Consider the following 24,114-nt stretch of genomic DNA (forward strand, 5'->3'; position numbering starts at 1 on the left):
ACTCAAGGTGTGTAACCTTTAGGAAAATAGCTAATACCTTTGCAAAGTTTTGAAACCATTGACTCAATCGGAAGTTATTAACCTTCGGCTCTCACTAGTAAATCAACGCAATGAAAATAATGCAAATTCCACCCTTAGACAGTAATTTCAAAGCTTGCAGGGCAGAATACACATTTAGTATTTGTCAGTTTGATAACACAGTTGTCAATCTAACAAGATCAGAATCTGTCCTAGACGTTAATGCACCAAGATTTACTAAAATCATTTCTTCACAAGTTTTCTAATGGTGGAGAAGTTGTCCTTAAATAATAAAAAGCCATAAGCATATATAACCTCATGAATGCCAAGTATTAACAAGCAGTTTCATTCCCAAGGTCAATATTCTTTTTATCTCAGGATGACTCACCAAAGTGTAATCAACCAAAAATATCCCAATTTACATCCCACTTTTATTTGTGTAGCAGTGACAAGCTGTTCCATTATCTGTGGTTCACAGTGTTTCCAAATTCTCAGTCATAGATGCAGTAAAAGCAAGACTGACAGACATGTCCTGCCTACAGAATACACATCTTGAAGGGAGGACAGAAATTCTGTTATAGGTACTACAACTAGAATGAGAAAGGTGTGTTTATGAATCCTGATATTTTACTGAGGAAAAAAAAAAAGTTACTTACTATTAGTCTTAGATCATATTATATTTTCCAGTCAAACAAATATTTTAATTCTTTCAGAGCCCTATTCTTCCTTTTCAAAGAGAACATCTCTATTAAATTTCTACAGTTGAAAGGAACATTTTTTTCCAAATCCATTTCTTGGACTTGTTGTGAAAAAAAAATACAAGCTGAAGCAGTATTCGTTTTATACATTAAAAGGTGCATTTTTTCCTATTTTTTCCCTCCTTTTGGTTATTTGATTTTAGGATGCAAAGGTAGGAGTTTCTGAAACATCCTCAGAACAATGCCCAATATCTTAAGCTACTGAGAAAGAGAAACCTGTCTTTTATACATGCAAGAAAGAAGCACGGTTTGGATCACAATAGTCTCCAACAGAGGACATCCAGGTACAGTTTCCAAGAAAAAGGCTGATGGAGATATTACACAAAACAACATATACTTAAAATGAACTTTTGCAAAAAACCTAAAAATTATGCAACAATAAACAACTCACTACTGGCTTACAAAAAAAAAAGCAACTTGTAAGAGCAAATCAGTAAACAACAGAAGAATCCAGGTTTTAGAGCCCAGTTTTCTGACTCAACCAGAGATCAAAATGTAAGAGATGGTTCAACTACGTGTGAGGGTTATGCACTGAAGGCAGTCATGTTTAGGTTTGTCTGTTAAATCCATTAAATTTTTTTAAACATGCAATTCCTTACATTTGTGAAACTTGAAGTTATGTAGTTCACTGATCTATCCCTATTTAATCATTGTAATCAGGCATATGAAGTTATTTTTGAAGATAGAAGTATATTCTATTAGATTCTATAAAGTCCTTTCAGTAAAGACTGCTGGATGTGATGCATATTACAATTTGAAAATATATTCACATTTCATCAGCCTTAGCATATTTTCAAAAAAACTCAATTGCTTTAAGAATGGTGCCAGAACTCACAAATATAGCCCAAGGCATGATCTTTTCAGCATAATGCTACAGCAGTTGGAAATAAAAATAAGAATTATCCACTAGCTAATTTCATTTAATCTAATAAATATTCGTTTAATTTGTTCTCTTAATGTAACAAGACATATGAGGTACACTTCAGTATGCAGCAGTCTATGGAAAAAAAAAAAAAAAAGATTTGTGTAAGAATATGTATCCATGCAGACCTTTCATTGACACACCACCAACAGAATTCATTCTTCACCCCGTCAGGAATGTTGACCTTCACTGTCAGGATCTTCAGATTTTCCCCTCGGTTAATGGCCAGAATCTGAGTGCAAACATAAATGGCAGAGACAGATGACACACAAAATATCCAAAAGATAAACTTATCAACATTTGTGTACGCGCTTGCTTGACATTCTGTAGCAAATCAGCATGGTGGTAGAGTAAACCAGTTCACAAAGTACTAGCATGTACAGATAACATACACAATTTAAACACAGATTAAATCATGCCATGGTATAACAAATCATACATTTTTTTTGGAGTCTGCAATCTCAAGATTCAGTTTATCTTAAACACACTTATAATACAAAAGAGTATGAATTTAGCTGGTGGAATAATCTTATTCAGTAACACAAAAATCAGAAAATTAATTGAAAAGTGACTCCAATCAGAATTAGAGATTGGAGAGAGAAAAAGTTAGTCCTATGCTTCAGGTTTCATTTTTCTTTCCAAGATCAATGCAAATTTAAAATTAATTATGGATCAGAACTTTTGACACAAAGGCACTCAGCTTAATTTGAATGAGGATGAATTTAGAGTTATTCATTACTAGTTCAAAAATAGCAGAAAAGACGGTAGATACACTCTTCATGTTAGCACTTCAGCGTTAAAACATATGCAAATATTTATGACAGAACCTTGTGTGCATAACTGCCTAGTCATGATCTAAAGCTAAATTAGGTTGCACTTGTGCTACCTGCATACAGAGTTCAATTTTAAATGGAACACTGTGACTCTACATTTAAAACCAGGATCACAATACAAGTGGTGGATCCTGGAGGATACTGGTGGGTAACTACTAGTCTAATCTCACTATGGTCACACTGAATGTTCACCTTAGTATTAAGAAAACTCACTGATTTTAGAAACAAAATAATAGTCAGAAGCAGCTACAAATAAAAGCCACATCTTTAGATTCCCTTTTTCCTTCCAAAGTATTTTAAAGTAGAAAAACAAACAAACAAAAAAAAGAAACCTGCTTGAAGTTGACATTCCTGTATGACTACACATGTTGCTGTATGTAGCAGGCCCTGAGCACTGTCACAACAGAGCATTCTGTGTCAATCATGAACTTTAATTCAATCACTAGCTAACTCAGACATGTCACATATGTTAAATACAATGGTTTAAAATGACTCCAGGACATAGTACCAATTTATATTCCTGAGCCTTAGTGCTCCTGTGACATACCAGGCCTGACATATCATTGAACAACAAAGCTAATAATAAAGATTGCATGTGAAATATTATAGCATCTGGTACCTTTACTGCCAAAGCAAATGTTTTCATGTAGAAATTAGAAAGACACATTTTAACAAATCAAATGCCTTCACATTTATTATGATTTTACTTTTAAAAAAGAGAAAGTTAAATGTCAAGTTAAAATGAAATCAAAATGATGCTCACAACAGAGAATGTATCTGATAGAATTATAATGTCATCATTCAGCATGCTGTTAGCAGGGTCAATATTTGCATCACATTTTGTTTCCTGGCCCTCCATCTGCAGAATGTGTCAGTCACCTGAACTTAAACCAGCTGTTAATGCAGTCACTAATATTATTTACATTTTTATTCTTAAACAAACTGCCTATCCTGTTTTAAGTGACACATTCAGAGAAGAATTATCATCCAATAAATGCTCAATTAAGAAAGGAATTACTCAATTTTTTCGTCTATTATAATAAAGATCTTTTTGTTTTGCTTGGTTTTTTAAGTAATGTTAAAATCTGGCTATTCTAGACACAAAACAGTCTTGACATCTGGAAAAAGACTGTTTTTATCTAAGATTGGAACAGATTCAGGGCCAGGATTGTTAAAAACAACATACATTTTTCAAAGAAAGCAAGAACAACAATTTGATCTAGACATAAAGTTTGTCAAACCTTATTCTGTTTATCATAAAAATATGACATCCTTCATTTTGCCCAGCTCTCTTCTATATTGCAGATTTACTTAGACTCACACAGTAAGTTTTGTATACTTTGCCAAGGACTTCTAATTCCCAATTCCTTTTTAAGTATGAGATTGAAAATAGAGCACTTGCCTCAAATGATACACTTTATTCATGAATTCTTCTCCTCCCACCATTTCAGTCATTTCCAAATACAGGAAAACAACCCCAAGGCGTACAAAAACACTGAACTGTTTACAATTAGTCAAAAATTCAAATAAACTCTTGAAAAATTCTTTTCCCTTAGTTACGACAGTATTGGTAGAGCTACTCAACTACATTCTAGGAGAGTCGAGTCAGGTTCTCCTTGCTGCCAAAGGAAGAAAATGTGGCTCAACCTCTCGACAGCAAAATGTTCCAGCTGGAAACACCCACAGGTGTCCAACCACGTCAAATCTGGAGTCAGGCTTTTAAAACAACAAAGTTCTTTTTCTCATTTCAGATTCAGTATTTTACCTTTTTCAGTCAAACAAGCCGACCTCACACCAGTCCTGATAATTCTGTGGCGTGTCTCAGCACACAGAACGCCAATGGCACAGAAAACAACACAGACGTACGGGCTGTGCAGTGACAGCTGCAGAACTGCAAAACTGAGCTGCAGCTTTACTGCACAGCAGCTTAACTCACTGCAACACACTCTGCAAGGCACCCTCATAGCTACACATGCTTTGGTCATAAGGGCACAGCTTACCCTCTTATAGGTAACATGCTAGGCTACTGTCCACCCCCTTTACACACAGGGAAGCTAGAGCAGAGTTAGGGTTCTACCCAGATCTTTAAGATTACTTAGCACTGCCATACTCCAGTGATGACAAGTTTCAGTGCAATATTTTACAGACTCCTGTATTTGCAACTCTGCAAAGAGGTGATTTAAAGCTGACTTTTGCCTCCAGCTAAATGAATTTAGAACACTTGTCTGTATGCAGTCACGAAAGCAGTAGAGAAGGTCTTAAAAACAGTGAATTCTATAAGTGTTCTTCAAACACAGCTATTTAACCTGTAGTCCTGGGGGATTAGTAAAATTTATAAAATAGCTTAGTTTCAGGCTTTTCTGTATCTTTTTTAGATATAAACTTCTTTTAATAATCTTGAACCAAACCAGAGAATTTCTCCACTTGAAGTCATCTTTTACTCTATTCTTAAAAGAATATGTTTTTACCAGTTTTTAAACGCAAAAAAAGAAGTATTTCTTCAAAGCCTTAGGTGAAGGAAAAAATAAAAACTTTCAGGTACTAAAGAGGATTGTCATAACCCAGTGAAATAAAAGAAATTAAAAAATGGTAACTTGCACCAGTAGGGGAATAAGGTCAGGTGATAAAGAAATTGAAGGTAATGAGAAAGACTTCTGAAAGTACAATACCTGAGTTTAAGCTTAATGAAGAAATGGCAGATAAAAAGAAACCCAAACCAACTTTTTCTCTCATTTCATTATCAAAATAAAAAAGGGAGAAAGACAGAAACTGAAAAACTAACAAAGAACCAAAGAACCAAAAACAGACATAAAAAGGTTACAGCACATTTGCAAAACAGAGAACTCTGTAAATTGTAATGTCAGAAATGATCATAAAATGCATTTTTTCCTCAATTAGGACAAAAGAGCCCTGCCATACCTTGAGCCTTGAAACCTCAGCAAAGCACAAGTAACTCTTCTACAATTCACAATACAGAAATATTCAATGTGGTAGAACAGTCAATAGCAGTATATAGATGAAAGACAGCAGGTATGTGTGCAAAAATATCCCATTATTATAACACTACCAGCTGCAAAATCAGCTGTTATCACTTCACCAGAGAGCTAGAATAGGTAATGAAAGAGGCATTAAGATTAGCAACAGACAAAAGGAAGAATAAACCAGAACAGATCAAGTTAATATCAAACAAACTAAGGATGTATCCTGGATAAGAAACAACGCAGCCACACAACCAAAACGTTGACCAGGTTTGGGAAATATGGTTTCGAGCCTGGGCTCCAACAGTTTTTCTTAAATAAAAAAAAAGGATGCCTCAGACAAGTAAGTTATACTATCATCCCAGGAAACACTTGCTCACCCAAAACATGTTGCATATCTCAGTATTCACTACTGTCAGTGCAGGTGAAACTAAGTAGTCTTTGACAGCCCAAGTATTTCTTCAACAGTAAAGCACACAAAAAAAATCCATACACCACAGCACTTAATTTTCTGATGAATCTACAAACCTTTGTGAATGTCATCACAGTAGTCAATAGATGAAAACAACTACAGCTACCTCTTCAAATATCTACAGAAGACTTGTCTACTAAAATCATTAGTAGCTATTTAGCCTTTCACCTAACACCTTTTATATTGGAGGGTGGGAAATGGTATAAAAATTAGCCCATCCATGCTGTGAAATAGTTTTTGTAATAAATCAATTTCAAGACATTTCAAGACAATAAAATCCTTTATTACTTCAAAACATCACACTGTTTTAACATGGAAAGCACAGAAAAAATAAGAGCATATAACAGCCTTCTAAACGAAAAGGACATTTCTAGTTAGAAGCAGCCAAGAGGGTCTGTTTGTGTGGTATTTTTTTTGGTTTTGTTTCTGTTGAGTTGGTCTTTTTTTTTTTTTTAAACTAAGTAATTGTGACCAAAACAAGAGACAATTCACTTGGTGATTAGTTATGAATTATCTCAAAGGTCTTGACAATTGTATAGAGTGCATCACACTTCAGCCTTTGAACTTCAGGAACAGCGGTAGCCCCATCATCAGCTTCTCATCAGCTAGTAAGTTTGCTTCATCCTTTATTTCCTTATCTAGTTATACAAGTCTATGATAACCAAAGATGCTTCATCAAAGGGAATACTGATGACTTGCAAAACAAACCCATTTTTGGAGTAGTGCATGGGATGTTCCCCTGAGCTGCTTTTGTAGGTCACTTTTAATTTCAGTTTTCTGGACCCTTTCCTGATACTTCTCACCAGTTTCACCTGTCAGGTTTAGAGTCAAATGGCTCGGAGCACCCTGACTCAGTGCTGCAGCAAACATCCAAAGGAAACAAGAATAAGTTTATGCATGTTTGCTTCTAATTCCTACACTGCAACCAAGCAGTTTCCACTACTATGTCACTTCTACCCCAGTCTCACCCCTACAGGGCATGTCATTGCTTAGCTTTTATCCCCCCACCGATGACTCTTGATATGCACTTGTCACCAGGGGAAGGGAGGGAGGGCATGACACACACCAAAAGTATTTCAATATTGATATGATTTATCTGATACATAAATCATTATAAGTATTTTTTTAATGAAAATTAATTACACAGCAGGCATACTGAATAGCAGTCCTCTGCTCAGTTTCTTAACTGAGTCTAACAGCTTAGTCCTGCATTTCAAGAATTTGAAAGCCTATACTTCTAATGTAAAGAAAAAGAAAGTATCTTTAGAATCAGTTTGAAGCAACAAAATTAAAAAACAAAGCCACATTTCCCCACAGCTAAAATTCTAAGAAAAAAATACAAATTTGAAGTTGTACCTGATGATGCTGAATGCTCTTTATATTGCAAGAAAACTCATGGTAGAGTTGGAATTTATTAATATCTTTTTCATTTCCACTTTTGGATGACACTTTGGCCAAGGTTGACTGAATGGAAATGTACCTCTGCTGACATCTGAATAGAAGAAACAGATATTAATAAGGTGTTTTAGTATGAAAATTGTAACAAGTCATTACTGCACATATTAAATAAAAAAGCAGTTTGAAATCTGCTCAATTACAGATTATGTTAACTCTAATTACCTGCAGAACTGGATGACATATCTTAATGCTGAGACTGACTGACTGGAACATACCAAGAGAAGGCATTCAAGCAGACCTCAGAAAAAGCTATCACAGCCCTTCTCCTGAAGGGAACGGATACTCAAAAGCCACCATTGGCACTTCAGTTTCGTCAGTTATGGGTTAAACTTCACCCAACAAATTTTGGGAAGTTGAAAAAAAAAAATTAAAAAAAAATTACAGTAGTTCTCTGTTTTATAGAAATGCAATATCTCTCTTGAATCTACCCAGTCTCAGAATTAATTTGTTGCTTTGAGCACTTAACAGCCATAGAAATTTTCATTACTTTTAGGAGTAACAGGGATCCCAAACAGATAGCTTCCTGAATGTTCCTTGTGATTACCATACACACAACACACTTCAGATCCACAGGATTGATCTGTAAAGCACTGACTATTACACTAAGGAACTTCCAGTGGTCAAAAGAATGAAAGTGATAGTCAGGTAGTGACAGCACATCCTTTACAAAACAATCCCTTCACCGAAATTATCCCATTGTTGACTCAAAACAATATTGCCTGCCCCTAAGGCAGCACATGTTCTTTGATAATTCTCTTCTCCGTCCCAGATGGCACACAGCAGAGAAAATAACAAGTGGCTATTACTCTGTCATACCAATTGCCCAGACATGGCAACACTGAAGTCAGGTAATGTAAGAAAACATAAATTCAGCTAACACAATTAAAGGATCAGTAACTCCTGCTTTAAAAACAGTCATATTTGTTTGCCTTATTGACTACCAATGCCAAAATCAACCATCACTGCACACTAATTACACTGACTGGTGTCAAGTCAGCTATTGGAGCAATAGCTTAAAAAGATGTATCTCTGAAAAGTTATAGCTTGAAGAAAGTGTAAGGATGGAAAATTCCCTTATGGGTCGGGTCACTAACTGCAAGGGAGAACTGCTGTATGTGCAGCAGAGCCACAGACAATTTTACATTCTTTGGGAGTCACAGCATCACACCATGCCTACAGCAGATCTCTCCTCAACTGACAGCCAGATAGGCAGAGGGGCTAACAAATGTACACAGGAATGGACCTAAATCTCACAGTAACACAGTTTTCCTATCATTTAAAAAAAAGTTCTGTATCAGCATGCTGGGAGACTGAATCTTACCATGTAACCAGGAAACTTTAGAAAGTAAGAATGAAACTTACAGTTTTCTGATAAAATCCAGTGTATCTTTGTCTTTAGCAAAGATGTCTGCTAAAATATGCTGTACTCCAGTCTCTACCTCCTGGATATTTGCAAGCCCTTAGAAAACAATAATTATAGAATACAGTCAATATAATATGCAGTTAATAAATACAGAAAAAACTAATACAAAAAATTACACAACTGCATAGGCACTAAGAAAATACATACAAGCTGAAAGATTACTGATTAAAGATATCTAACTGACTTGCAGAGGTTTCAAAGAATCTTAATTCATTAAAATTTTGTTATCAACTAAACTTCCTTTCCAAAACATCTATTATATTTTTAATGAGCCTAAAGTGACCAATGAATTATCATAAGACAAAAGGACAAAAAAAATTACTTTTCTCTCATTTTATTGACTTTGATACTAACAGATCTTGACATTCATGATATAAATTAATTATTTAAAATAGTAAAATTGGATATCTAAATATAATTTTTGAAAATTTAATAAAATTAGTAACTGCAACAGAAGTCTACACATTTTGCTACTGATATGGAAACTGCCTAAATTCTTCACAGGCAATCCTGTCTTTTCTCTGTGTAATAGTTTTATATTTCCACAGGTTTGTAGCAGGAGTTTGCACAATGACACTTCTGAGGTCAGGATACCTTCAACCCCTCCTACAAAACACTAAAGTCATAAAATGTCTTCAAAGACATGAAGTTATAAATGTTTTCATATCTCTGGAGAGATAACAGAATTATTCAGTTAATTTCCAACAGGCAGAACCATCTCTTAATTCAAAAGGCCAGAAGCGGCACGTTATTCTCCTTCACACAGTGATTGAATTGGACCAGAACCAGAAGACAATGAAATAAAACTGACATCTCGTATTTTAGTTCAGTATTATCTAACCCTGTTTCAAGCAACAATCAGCAATGAATGCTTCAGAGCAAAAAGCAAGAATCCTAGAGCTCGCAAATGCAGCATTAACTGTTTCCTTCAGCACACATTATTTTTCATTTTGCTGTCTGATGGACTACCAATATCTTGAAAGAGCTTTATTAACACTATTTTAAAAAATTGCATAGCTCTAGCTATTCATTATATTGAATCCAGAATCCTGCTTCTGACTTGGCTATAAAGTTACACACCATAAAAAATTCATCTTGCCCTTTTTCAAGACAAGGAAGCTAAACTTAACTGCTAGAAAGAAAAAAAAAATTAAAGAATAAGAATACATTATTAAATGCCTGAACTTATCAGAAGTTATAAAATTTGGATCCTTATATTTACAAGTTAGTGTTTCTTATGGTAAAAGTAATGTCATGTCAGAACACAAAGCTAAGGGAATTTTAGGACATGCACCATGTTGAATATGAATTAAGACACTAAAGTACCACAAGTGTGCATGGCAAAATTATTTTAATTCTAGTAGAGAATTTGAACGAGATAGCATAGGCCAAACCCAGTCAGAATTAAAATCATAAAGTTTCCATGGGCATTTTACTGTGTCCACCAGCACATGCTTGTGTAATGAGAGAAATATTTGACCATTCATACAACTAAAAGGAAGAACTAAATTTTCTGGTGAGCCTGCTTCCTTAACTTTTCAAGGTCTGGCTTTGAAACATGAACTGCTGTTTTTATTTCAGTTTATTTTTAGTATAAGGTGAAAAACATTGAGAATTTGAAAGAATGAAATATTAAGATTTGATGAAAACTTTTCTGTACTGTAAATTCACTCTGATCTCAAGCTGTATATAGGTTGTCAAACTGGCTCCCAAGTTGATGAAAGTGACCCAGTTCATAGATGTATATAAATTTCTGAGGTCTTTCAAATGCAAACCATTATATAAACCTAAGCAGAATTATTTTTAGCACAAAATTGAAAATAGGTGTACTGATTTTCAAAAGCTATTGTTTATGCTGCAACAAATAGCATTTCCTTCTGAATATACTCTAAATAATTTATTTGAACTTCCACCATGAAGGTTTTCTTTTGGCTCTTTAGACTCTGCCAGAACAGTCAATGCGTGGCTGCAATATACTGCTGTATGAAGTAATGACATATGCTAAAACGCAGTTAATTAAAAATCAAAATATTTGGTAACTGATTTTCAGTGCAAAATTAGCAGAGTTTTATAAGTAATATTTAAATAAAATAAATTGAAGTAGGAAGAGTAAGAGTCAGCCTTACTAAGGAGGTTCAGTATCTTAATGTTGAAATTGCAAAAGTATCTGTTGGGGCAGGGAAGAACAGAAGTATATCTCTATTTTAACATCATAAAGAAGGATGCAGGAATCTTGGCATTTTATTGTCAGAGATTGCCCCCTACAGATTCACCCATAACTGCATCCACAAAGACACACAGTTCTGCAGTCTATTTGTGACAACCACATTTTTAAAAGTTCTTGGTCAAATTTCAGAGATTACATCTCCAATCCCTACTGTCATTCAATAACAAGAACTCTCCTGCTCATTCCCAATCACCAAGGCCAGTTTTTATTATGATATGCTTTGCTGGATGACATTTCCTTCACGAGCATAAGCCTCTTGTACCATCGACTCTTCAGGAAACAATTCAAGTAGAACCATGGAGAGTTTTCAGGTGTGTGGGGCAGTTCCCTCTCTCTTACCAGTAAATACAGATGTCAACTGTAAGGTCTCCAGACTTCTGTCTCTTTTATACCATAATTATTACTATTTACTAAGAGACAGGTAAGGTTGGAGAGTCATGGCATTAAATGTAAACTCTTACCACATGTTGCTTAAAGTGCTGTTGAATTTAAAGTAGTCCAGCAACACCAGAACAATTTAAAGCAATTCCCCTTTTAAAATATTTTCAGATATTTAGGACATTACTGCTCATAGAAGAAGAGCACTTACCTTTGGTATTGGGTCTAATGTAAGAAAAGAGATTGAGTTCCACAGGGTTCTGCAGGAGGGAGAGAGCAGCAGGTTCTAATCCCAGCTGCTTGGCCCTCTGGGCTTTGGTGCCTTTACTCCCAGTTTTATAAGGTGCAGACTTATAACAAAAAAGAAAACAAAACATAGTTATTAAAAAGCAAGGAAATATTTCAGTCATGCTACGTACTTGACATTATGCACTATTTAGTTATGCAAGATTACATTTAAACTAAGGATGATCTGAAAGAGACCAGACTACTGACCACGTGGTCCAATTCTTCCAAAGTTCTGCAATTTAATAATGCTTTCAAAAGGCAACCAGATAATTTTCCTTCTTTCTTCAACTTCTGTATCGTTGTATGTGTCTTCTTTGCAACAGTACTAAAATGCAAGAGATTAATATTAACAGTCACATTTCACAGTGAATTAAAAAGTCTGTTGATCATGACCTTGTGTATTACACTGCTGAAACTCTCTGGAACCCCTGAAGATGGTATCTCATGCTAATCCTCAACAAACCAAGTCTTAAAATATGAAAGTTTCTAACCATTACTCTCTTTCTCCAATTATTTCAAAATTGTATCAAAATATCTTGTGATAGTTTTAAGGAAAACAATACTGATAGTCAATACTGCTACTTACATTTCTACAAGATTACTGACCTAGAAGCCAAACAAAAAGGCCCCAAGATAAAACCATGCTGATGAACACTTACAGCTGCAATTCATGTACAGATAGTTCTGCAGCATCAAGCACAGGGTACCAGATTTAAACTCCCAGGTCTTCAATAAGATACACATGACCAACAGCAGAGGTATTTTGTTATTGAAATTACTTGTTCAGACAAGAACTCTCTCAGGTTACCTTCCTTCTTTGGAAAGAACCTCTTGATAGGGGATAGCAGGGAGTACAAGGAGGAAGGCACCATGTTGACCAAACAGCTGGCAAGTCTGTGCAATTGCCATCTCAAGAACATGTGGCCACGCAAAAGCAAGAAGGAATGAAAGCAGTCTCACCCATCACTGCAACAAGCTTTGTTGATCATTTCTTTGCTGCAATGGTCTGGGAGAGTTTAGCCTGCTCTCCTGGTACACTCCAGCCTCAAGAAGGGCTCTTTGCTAGAGGCTTCCCTGCTCCAAGCAGGGAGCCAAGGGACTCTTAGTGATTCTTTTTCTAAGATGCAGCTTACATCTTATCTGGGTACACATCTCTATAAACTACTCTTTCAGTACAAATTTTTTTCTGTGCAGTTGTAATAAACTGCAAGGAAATTAAGATGTTAGTTTTTCTTTGGCAATTAATAATGCTAGATGTCTTGTTACTTAGAGTAAAAAAAAACAAAGCAACAAAAACCCAACAAAATCCCGGGGGGGTATCAAGCATAATTATCTCAGTTTTAAACCCTTTTTTTTATAAGCTCCTTTATAGTTGCAGTGTATACAAAGTGCCAAAAAGAGGGACACAGAAGTAGTAATCAGTTGTTACTTACCTCCCACCCAGATACTTCCTTGTGCTAACTTACCGTAGCTCTTCCAGGGTTTGCTGCATTTCTCGCAAGGCATCGGCCTCCAGATTATTAATGAGCTCTTTTCGATACCGAGCAATAAAAGGAATTGTGTTTTCTTCTTGAAAGAGATTAATTAAGTTTGCACATACCCATGGCTCAACATTTGTTATGTCTGACAAGGCCTGTCAAAGGAGAAAAGAAAAAACAACAAAACACAGAAAAGAAACAAAACACACTTAAGAAAGGTGGTAGATTGCTTTAAAGAGCCTCTCACTCAACATTCAAAACCACTCCCAGAATATTCCACTGGTCAGCAGGGACTACTGTCCTCCCTAAGAGTGGATGTCAGGATTTTCGTGCATCCAGCCATCACATCCAGTATTTCAGCAAGACATGCAGCAAACAATATTTCCAGAAACTTGTAACCACAGTAAAAAAAACAGGAAGGATTGCCTCTTGGAAACAGAAAAAAGACCAAACCAAAATTATAAAACAAAATAGAAAGACAGTAAACTGTACATGGTAACTGAGAAAATTTGGCAATTTTTGTTTTAAGCCAACAATGACATACATCATGGTTAAACTAAACAAACAAACAAAACCCACAAAGCCAGAGTTAATCCAAATCCCACTCAACCAATAACAGGAAGCTAACATGATACTACTAACAGTCTCAAGATGAATCAAACCTCACAAAGTTAAACATGATTTTGTACAAATTGACCTTTCTAAAGATAAAGTTATAGTGTATCAATGTGAAATTAATTAAAAACTATATAAGCAGCTTATCTTAGTAACATTTTAACTGTCACAATTTGTTTGGACTTCACTACAGTTAATCCCATAGATAGCTGATATAAAAGCCTTTCAAAAGTTTTATCCTGAAGCCTAAAATATAACAACACCCGTGCAATCATAGTCACTGCTTTTAGAGCAGCAATACACAAGGATCAAATTCTCCATCTGTATTTCCGAGACTATTTTAGGAAACTCACGAACAAAATTTTATAGTCTTCTCAAGCAGCGAGTACTAAGCATGATGAATACGTGTCCTAACTATTCCCATTCGGCTCATATTAAAATCTTCCATAACCACACCTAGTCTCCCAGCACAAGAGCTATCCTAAAACTGTCTTCACCTGAACAGCTTCAAAGTTAACATCCTACAAAAACAAAGACGGTATCTCCCTTGATGTCACTGCTGTGTGAGGAACACGATCTCCTCCGTGATGGGACCATAAACACTCTCAAATGAGTCTCTACAACAAAACAATCCACACTAATTAAATCTTAAACTGAAATTGTGCACAGTCATCCCAAATCTTTCAGCATCCCTTCCTGAAGGAGTTTCAGTTGAGTACATCCACAAAAAAAACACATGTGTTGATAAAGGTGAAACGGGCAAAGTGTTACAGGATTTGTACTAAAGACTGCCAAAGTCACAAATACCAGAATGCTAACAGTTACCAACCAACATCTATATTTATACATGTAGTATGACAGCTTAAGCAGAGGTTAAATGACTACTTAACTTCAGAGGACTGAAATTTTATGTTAAGATTCTAAATGCCAGTTATGTATGAAATAGTTTCATTGATAACTCAGAAAAGGAAAAGATCTCATACCTGTACAATATCCCAGTTCATTTCAAATTCTTCTTTTATTTTGTTCCTTCCAAGATTTTTAACTGGCTTTCCTTCGGGACATGCATTCAACTTAATCTTTTTAGAGGGTGGTTCATCAAATGCAAAAGCCTCTTCACATTTCTCATGTTTCACTTGATTCCCCACTACAGGAACACTCGTTGAGGGTTTCTCATCACTCCCTAAACTCTTTTTGTTTTTCCCCTGGAATGAATTTATTTCCATTTTTTTAGGCACTTCTGGCTTTTGATTTAAACTTTTTGGTTTAGTGCCTACATCTTCTTCCTTAGGTTTTAGAAGTTGCATTCTATTATCTTCTACAGGTGCAATAGGCAAGGACACATTCTGCCAAAAAGACATTGAAACCATATTAAGCATTGACTGTTACAAAGTAGTTCAACACTGCATTTAAAATCTAGAAAGACTTGCTAACAGACATCATTTTCCCAAGTGATGTCCCTGTTCAGCAGCGAAATGCCAAGCCAGAAATCAAATAACCTGAAATATATCTTTCATGGAGGAAATGATACAAACACATCCAGCAGAACTGTGATTTAAAAGATTAAATAAAATTATGCAGGAAAGAATTTAATTGGACTCTGGTTCAGAAGACACTGGCCTACAGTCTTTACCTCCACTCATCTCAACAAAACAGGAAAAAGCAGGGCAGGTAAGCACTCTCCTAATGAATTAGGTTCCCAGCATGAGAACTGGAACTGAGATTCGGTCTGCCAAGATACAGTTCAACCTTGGACAAGCCACACCTTCTTTCCTGAATTTCCAGAGAGATCATCTTCAGAAGGCAGAAGGACTGGCTTTGCCATGGTGTGATCTCTGATGTTAATATTTGACAGAGGCAAGTGATCTCCAAGAAAACAGCATTTTCTATTAATCATATTAAGACTGTAATCCTTACTGGATTGGACAGCCATGCAAGAAAATGTAAGCACAGGTTCCTTTTTTTTGTGCTACCCAGCCAGTGAAAAAGTAGAAGATGTCAAAGGTGCAATACAGAAACCAGAGATATTAGAGAAAGAAGACAGGCATTATTTATTTACATTGTCGAAAGATCTCCAGGGAAAGCCACGTCCCATTATCATTGGTCAAAATTTTCAAGGCCGCCCTTAGATATGGACACTTTAATGCATAAGAAAGCCATGTTTATCCAACATATTGAATATTTACAGGAACAGTGGAATCATACAAGCTGATCAGACTCGGGCAACCAACCGAACCAAAGCTGGAAAAATTCTGGTCATGTTACTTCCCAACTGCAGTAATTATATGTCTCTTGCTTATAGATACTCACCAATTCCTCTTTTATTGCTACCTTCTTGACTGTTTTCTTGGCCCCAGCTGGCTGTGGAACAGCAGCTTTTTTAATTTTTGCCTCATTTTTCTTTGGCAAACAACGTTTCTTGGTGATTTTTGTTTCTGGCTTCCATTCCTCCTCTTCCTCCTCTGATTCAGAGCTCCTGAAAAACAAACGAATCAACAATATCGCCTATAAGAATAAAAAATATACATACACAAGCTAATTTGAGTTTTCTGGCATGAAAGAAAGCAAACAGTAAGAATTACCAGAAAGGTAGGTAGATTCAACAAATACAGGTCTTTCACACTGCTGCAGAGCGAATGACTTGAACAATTTACCAACTTTTATGAAGTTAGTTCTGGGGATGTGTACACATCTGATTCTGTTTGGAGAACTGGCAATTCCCTTTCACGATACCTTCATTGTGAGCATGAAGAAACATACGTAATTTGTGTTTTATAATTGAAGTTGTGCGCATGAAAAATTTTTAATCAACCTCTCAGAAACCGAGTGCTGTTCTTAAGCAATTGCTCACGCTTAGTATAAAGCTTTAAAAAAATCCTAAGGAAAAAAAAATGATCTTACGAATTAAGAAACGAAGGTAGTTCTTCTGATGTAAGGGCTTTGGCTTGAGATTTCACCCTCCTTGGTAGAGATGACATCTGAAACAGAGGCAAGAAGAGAGAAATAGGACATTTGGTTGAAGCTGTATTCTCTTATTCAGCCCTTTAACTCACTGCCAAATGTGCCCTCATAATGTCTTCACCAATCACAAAAGTTTCCTCTAGAGAGAGTTTGGATTTCTCGGCATCCAAGAATTTAGGCCACAGCAGCACACATTCAACCAAAGCAAACAAACACACCAGCACTATAACCTCTCAAACTACTTTTCTCTTCACATGGAGTTAATTATTTGGCTTGCATGTAAAGTTATCCTAGCAAAAAGAGTACTGGTTCTCAAACATATTATTGGGTGTTATATATACTACGCCAGTCTTTCCTCCATCCATCTAAACAGCACAGCAAATCAAATTGAAATCTAGTAAAGTGAGCTCACATAGGGCTTTGATGGGACAGGACAAGACAATTGTCCATTTTGATCTAGAATTTCACCTTTAAAGACTATCTGTTGCTTGTATGCACAATAAAAACTATTATTTTGAATGAGCTGCTCACTAGCATATAGCAAGTGCATAAAACAATTATCAAAAGTAAAAAGGCAAGACATACACTGTCTCCTGATCCTAGTTTCATACCTACAATAGCTACATTTCAGTTAAACAGTTACAGAATTTTTGGCAGTATTTGGGCACGTGAATTTTAATAATCATATTTATCAGTTTTAGTTAAAAAGTTTTAGGTATCCTCAAAATTTTACCTGATAGAAAATCAAAATTTAAAAAATTTAACAAGAAAAAAAAAGCAAATCATAAGTTATTTCCATAATTCTAAAACTCAGAAGCATATTTTACCCCTATCTGGTACAATTTCATCGTTCTTCACATTGTGTTCTCCAACTCTTTGTAACTTGACCTTTGATGCAGCCTTACCACTGTGAGGCTTGAAGTCCCATGTTTGCACAACACAAAGTGGATAAGCATTTTGCAAAGTGCCATTTAACTTAAGGGCAAAACGCCCTTTAATCTAACTTCATTCTAACTCAAGCGCTAGTAGCACAACCACTGTTATAAATGGCTTTCAGCAAGTTTTCTTTGTAAAGTAGAACAAAAATTTAGATGACAATTTTCAGCACCGTAGTTGAAAGAGGTTAACGTCAAAAAGTACTATTAGCTTGCTTGCAAAACGCGTTCCTCTACCAATCATCTTGGTCAGTAACAGGTCAGCATTTCTGTGCTGTTTCACTGACCAAAATCCTATTACGTGACTGGTTAGAATACACATCAACCACAGAAAACCACAAATCTCCACAGAACACAACAAATATTACTCACCTTATTAGCTTCCCAGGTGACTTTTCACTGACAGTTCTGAGACACCTGCAACTTCATCCAGCCAATCCACTTCTCCGTTTTCCTTTGCTCTTTATACCTGAACAGTCATTATCACAGTTCTGAATTAATTAGTTATTTATTTCCATTACCCCAGAGGTATGAAAATAATGTTTCCATTTTATATCATAGTTTAATCTGTGAATGGGAAAACCAAAAAACAGTAACAGCAAGATTTCCAAAATTAGGCAACATCCAAGCCAGATGGATCTCTGATCCATTTTTTTGCAGGCACTAGCACACTTTTCAAATGGTTAGCTCTCACAGTTTTCCAACTAGCTGTTTAGCTTACAATTTCTATATCTGTCACTCTTCTTCACCTAATCCAGCTAGGTGGGTATTCTTTAGTATTGCAAGCAATTTTGGAAGCTACGCATTGAATCACTGCAAGTAAGAAGGAAAAAGCCAATATGCAGAGTTTCTCACTGGAGGTCAGCAACCCCCTGGCTAAGTAACACTACTCTAAACTTCACTGCCAGTTTTGAACACTCAGCATATCACCAATGACAGTTCCAGAGCTTACCCAAAGTCCATGTAGAAAGAAAACTTCATCTGGAAGGCCTTTTCCACTAGTATTTCCCTCTCACCTCAAGCGGCCAAGGGCAGAGTCTCAAAATATCTCAACATTTATGTTGTTACATTAAGTAAGATTGTGGCAATAGTAATGCTCACTTTATAAACTTAATTGTATTTCCTGACATCCAATGCTGATGACCTATTTAACTCTCCGTATCAGCACAACAACAGGAGATGAGCTCCTTAGTCTTTGAAACCAGGCATTTTTCACATTCCTCATGAACAGAGTAGTATTTGCTCCTACATCCTTAAGTCCAAGTCTACTTGTCTTCAAACAGTGCACTGAAAGAAGCAGAACATCCATACAGTCAATATAAAAATGGCATAGGAAAGCATGAAATAGAATAGAAGGTGATGTGTAATAAGGCTAAGTCTTTACAGGGCATTTCAATGTTTGGGTTTGGGGGGGGGGTTTATTTGATTTCTTAGATTTTCCACTTAAAAAAAAAATCATTAGATCATCTTTAAAGCGTTTGTTGCAGTCCTTTAGAAATCTGGAGAAGTCACAAATATGTTTGATCCAGAAGATCAAAGATAAGACCAACACAGAATCTGTCCTCTGTCCCACTCATCAATAGTGTCAGTTCTTACAAGCACATAGTGAGTTAGGACTGGTCTCATATACATAAACTCCAACTTTCATTACGCTATTAATCTACTAAATTTTCTTGAGAAGAGTGGTAACTTTGCTCTTAAAGGCTTTTATATCTGCAACTAAAGTTAATTTGAACTAAGGTAAGATATCAATTCAAAACACAAAACTTATTTCAGAGTAACTCTCTGCTCTCCATGAACAGTCAAGCCATGGTCAGAAGCTAAAATGGAGTTCTACAGATGAAAATAAAAGCCAATACCAAAAAAGCATCTGTGAGATAAGTATCAAACATGGGGTATCATAAGGAAAAAAAGTCATGATATTTCACTCCAAGTGAAATAAGTTATAACCACCTCTCCTTCTCATAATGAATACAACAAAATAACTGTACTACTTATTTGTAGAAAAGAATCTTATAGTTACTACAAGTATACTTCTTGTTTACAAAAATAATTTTTTAATTAGAACCCACAAAAGTACTTCTGATTTAATTCCAAATTGCCAGACAGCTGTCTGCTAAATTTTCCTCTTGAGCTGCTTGTGCTGGGGTGTGCAAACACCTACAGTTAATGACTAAGAAAAACAGCCCTTCTGTGATTCACTGCGGAGGGGGAGGCAGGGAAGAGGATGAAAAAGCAACAAGTCTAAATGCCACTGATGATGATAGATAACTAATACAGATTTTTTTTTTAGAAAGCTTAGAGACAGTCCCTTAAGTGAGGCAGGAAGATTCAAGAAACAGGCAAATACAGTTAAGTTCCACATGGGGCATCTACGACACTGACTGCACTGACTACATGACAAGGCAATCAAACCACCTATTGCTAGTTCCATGCTCCGCTTCTATGGGGATATGGTCCCCCACATCTCCTACCTCAAGTCTTGAGGGAACTCAGAAGAGCTTTATTCACCCTCCCACAGCATGCTGGGATCAAGCCAGTGAGAAGTTGGCCACTTATCTCCTATCATATTTTCCAGATAGACTCGCCTCAGTGGGAAAGCTGCCTTTACCTCTTCCTTCTCTGTCATCTTCAGTTAACCATACTCAAAGTGAGGGCTCGCTTCTACCCCCAAGGAAAGAAACTAGAGGTTGCATAGATCTATGTCCCCTTCAAAACCAGAAGAGTCCCATAGCTGAGGAAGAGCCAACCACAAAGCTGAAAAATCAAAGAGTAACCTGTTTATACCACTGTCAGGTCAGAGCAAACATTTTCCCTTCCTGTGTCTGTGTTCAGTAGTGCTGTACCTTATCAGAGGTGTTTACAGTGCTTGGCATTTCCTGTACTTATCACCTGAAGGAAGTAAACATGCAGTATCCAATGCTGTTCATAAGTTATCCAACCACCCTGCGCAGGATTTCACCAGCTTGCCAACTGGCATATTGAACTCCTACAAGCTCTGTTCTAGCAGCTCTCCTCACATCTGAGGCCAGAAAACTTCCAAGTAACACTAGCTAACCCATTTTTTCTCATTTTATATATGTAATCGCAAACCTTTTAATTTTAAGCAATGCTGTTCTTTGAGAAAAACAGTTCTTACTCATCTCTCCAACAGTATTTTACTTCCATGGCAGGTAACATGAGCTAGGCCCTGGAAACTCTGACCTTGCCCACATACTTAGGCTCCCAACTCCTGTTTCATTTCGTATCTGTCCATATACGATCTTTTGCTTCTGTGCAATAGTCTGAAACCTTAATGCTGAACTTTCACATTAGACCCTTGGCCTCCTGTTCAGGGGAATCAAAATCCACCTGCTTGTCCATGTCCCAGATGACAGCATCATTGCTCGAAATACACTCAGCCATCACTAAACCACACAAAACCGAACTGTTACAGCATGTTCTTCAAAAGTACTTCCCAGTTAAAAATTAAAGGACTTCACAGAGCTACTACGCTATCCGGTGAAGAAGAACTAAAACTATTTAAATCATTGCTATTGTAGAAAAAGACATCTGCTAGGTCCACTCCCCAAATAGTATGGCATCAGTTTCGTTGCCAGTTATTTTCTTCCCACCACTTCTATTCTCTGCATCCAATGCAGAGCTCCACATCACTATCCTGACAGCTGTAAATAGCACACTTCTCCCTGCCTATCAGCTACTCATTAAAATAAGGCTAGTGTAGTTCAGCGTTGGGCCTGCCAGGAATAAAGACAACTGACAGGGTAGCTCTTATTATACTTTACTGTACAGAATCCTAATATGGGTATGCACAAAACATACAGCAAGGAAGCAATCATTTCTCTGGTCTCTCTCCCCAAGTAGGTTTAGGCTGCACATAGAATATAAGTAGATTGAGGCCTTAAAGACCTTATTATGTTAAGGAGCAATCCAAATCTCATTTAGAGACTGCTGTTCTCTTCAATCTCCCTATTCATGCAAAGGCACAACCAATTAAAAGCAAATTGCTTCATATGTGAATCCAGGTGGCATAAGCAACTGCTTGCTTATGAAAGAGAAGTTTAACAACAGTTTACAAGTAATTAGATTAAAAAATCCTCACTCCCCCTCATTTTCCTAACTCCCCAGAAAAATTCCTGCACTAGCTCACACCTGTTTTGAAGTTCCACCAACAATTTTCAGAATCAAAAATAACTCGATCAAATAGATTTTTCTACCTGAAGGCACAGGATTCAACAAAAACATAAAACAAAACAAAAAACAACAATCCAAACAAACACACCACCATCACAAATACATCTGGAATTTAACTTCCTTTCAGTAACTGCAAAAAGTCCTCTCCAGCTAAAAAGGCCACAAAAACTTCCAAAGCCCCTTTCCAGTTAATCCAAAGCAACACATTCCTTACCAGAACAGAAACCCCTCTATGCATGAAGCTCCTCAACCTTTGTTCTACAGCCTCTGCTTTTCCATCGCAAATAAAAGAGCAAGGATAACAGAATTTTGCATTTCAGCTTCTTCCTAAGTCTAAGCCAAACCAGTTTATTATAACATGAAGCACCTGGGGCAGGACATAAAAAGCACTATACAAATCCCACATGACAAGTGAATTTCAGACTACTATAGTAGCAGCAGAATGGCCCACTTCAATAAATATATGGAGGCTCTCAACAGGTTGATTTGGCTTGTCATTTTAAGATAGCTCCACTGCATGCTACAATAACGTTCTAAGAAAAAAAATCAACGTGTGAGCGTACTGCCAACGACACAGGGGAAAAAATGCTATGCAGACCAACGGTAGGGTCTCCAGGGTTTTATCAGGTCAACTGAGTTGTATGTGAAAATATAAATCCAACTTACTGTAATCCTCTCGAGGTTAAAATCTTGGAGAACTTCCAGACACTTCTGCTCAGAGAAGCTGGTACAGATTTCCAAGGAGTCGCACAAAGCCAGTCAGGCCTGCCTGAGAAAGGAGTGGTAGACACCATTTAGGACACTCCAGCGCTAACTGGAAAATTACAAACAGAAAGAAAGGGAGGGACATACAGCAAAACAGTCCCCAAAGCTAATTGGAAAGGCAAAGGTATAAGACTAGTAGGAATAGCACCTATTGGTACTACTTACAGAAGTACCACCAAAAAGATGAAACACACAAATTACGCCCTGAGAAAGCACACTCTACTCCATGCCTGTTCCTATAACTAGTGGTCCCGCTGGAGAAAAGGAACAACCTGTGTTGTGCAGGAGCCTGTAAACGAATCAGAAAGGGAGCACACAAACACTTCTCATGCATTTTCACTAATCCACTTATCTCAAACCAACTATGAAGACAGACATTATCCAAAACCAGGGGGATACTGCTCCTGATACAGCAACAGACTGCTACATCAAGTGCAACTACTCCTTTTCTCCAATCCACCAAACCAGCTATACACTCCCATCAAGCTTAATTAAATGGGATGTCTTCACTTCCGAAGGGACACAGAAGACACGCATGTCTTCTGCATGGTGACTGCCACAGCAGAGTTTATCACACCAAAACACACATTTTGGAGCCTAGGAGGCAAAAGGGGAGTTGAGAATAATGTACTTGTTTGTTGACTGGTGAGTCACTACCACCCAAATCACTGCTGTTTGGCCCAGAAACGTGATGGAGCTTAAACTTTTATGTACTTGAAAGCCGTACTCTTCCCCTGGTGACACCCTGCTTTCCTCAGGTCTATTGGTATCATTCAAGAGGAAGGACTAACCGAGCTAAACGTCACCTTCCCCGCCCGGGAAGGGCAGCTCCCTGGTAGGACCACGCAGTGAGCTACCTCACAAGCCCCTCCGTGCCCCAAGCCAGACGGGGGCGTAGGAAGACCCCGACGCCCCCCCATCTCAGCCCAGCCTGGGGGTGTCCCGATCTCCCGCATCCCCGGTCCCGCTCACCCCCTCGCAACGGGGTCGGGCACCATTGCAGGGCGATGCCACCCTGTCCCGCCGGCCTGGGGGTGAGGCCGGGAGAACAGACAGAGGCCCAGGAAAAGAAGAGGCTCGCTTCCACCTAGACAACCGAGACAAGAGCGAACCCCTCTCTTGCAGGCGCGGTGTGGCACGGAGAGCACCGGGGCCAGCGCAACCCCGCTGCCCGCCTCGCCTCACCCACGGCCCCGTCCCGGCGAGGAGCGGGAGGCTTCCCCAGTCATTACCCCCTGCTGCCGCCGGCTGCCGCGTTTGAAAGGGCCGCCAGCGCGGCCATGGCGGACTCGCCCGCCCGACGCGCCAAGAGGAGGAGCAGGAAGCGGCGGCGCTGCCGCGCTGCAGGAAGCGGGGACCGAGGGGGCGGTGGCGGCACCGCCCTCGCACCGCCCCCGAGCGCGGGGCCCGC

General features: G+C 37.7%; 1 protein-coding gene across 5 annotated transcripts in view; it reads right to left on the minus strand.

Moving 5' to 3' along the window:
- The window catches only part of SRBD1 (S1 RNA binding domain 1), a 122,707-nt gene extending 98,671 nt beyond the window's left edge, over nt 1-24,036 (minus strand). Inside the window, exons 1-13 of one of the 5 annotated variants that reach the window (XM_032683958.1) lie at nt 23,936-24,036; nt 22,605-22,707; nt 18,846-19,031; nt 18,117-18,213; nt 16,750-16,826; nt 16,159-16,324; nt 14,832-15,194; nt 13,222-13,388; nt 11,963-12,080; nt 11,679-11,817; nt 8,802-8,898; nt 7,338-7,473; nt 1,827-1,930 (exon numbers count right to left, since the gene is read on the minus strand). In XM_032683958.1, the coding sequence (XP_032539849.1) occupies nt 1,827-1,930; nt 7,338-7,473; nt 8,802-8,898; nt 11,679-11,817; nt 11,963-12,080; nt 13,222-13,388; nt 14,832-15,194; nt 16,159-16,324; nt 16,750-16,826 (1,367 nt within the window). In that variant the 5' untranslated portion in view covers nt 18,117-18,213; nt 18,846-19,031; nt 22,605-22,707; nt 23,936-24,036. Of the gene's footprint in view, nt 1-1,826; nt 1,931-7,337; nt 7,474-8,801; nt 8,899-11,678; nt 11,818-11,962; nt 12,081-13,221; nt 13,389-14,831; nt 15,195-16,158; nt 16,325-16,749; nt 16,827-18,116; nt 18,236-18,696; nt 18,788-18,845; nt 19,032-22,604; nt 22,708-23,675; nt 23,785-23,935 lie in introns of those variants that run through there. The other 4 variants (XM_032683957.1, XM_032683960.1, XM_032683959.1 and 1 more) reach the window with 4 other exon arrangements.
- Between the last annotated feature and the right edge of the window lie 78 nt (nt 24,037-24,114).

The sequence above is a fragment of the Chiroxiphia lanceolata genome, chromosome 3 (genome assembly GCF_009829145.1).
Source record: "Chiroxiphia lanceolata isolate bChiLan1 chromosome 3, bChiLan1.pri, whole genome shotgun sequence".
Taxonomy (NCBI): domain Eukaryota; kingdom Metazoa; phylum Chordata; class Aves; order Passeriformes; family Pipridae; genus Chiroxiphia; species Chiroxiphia lanceolata.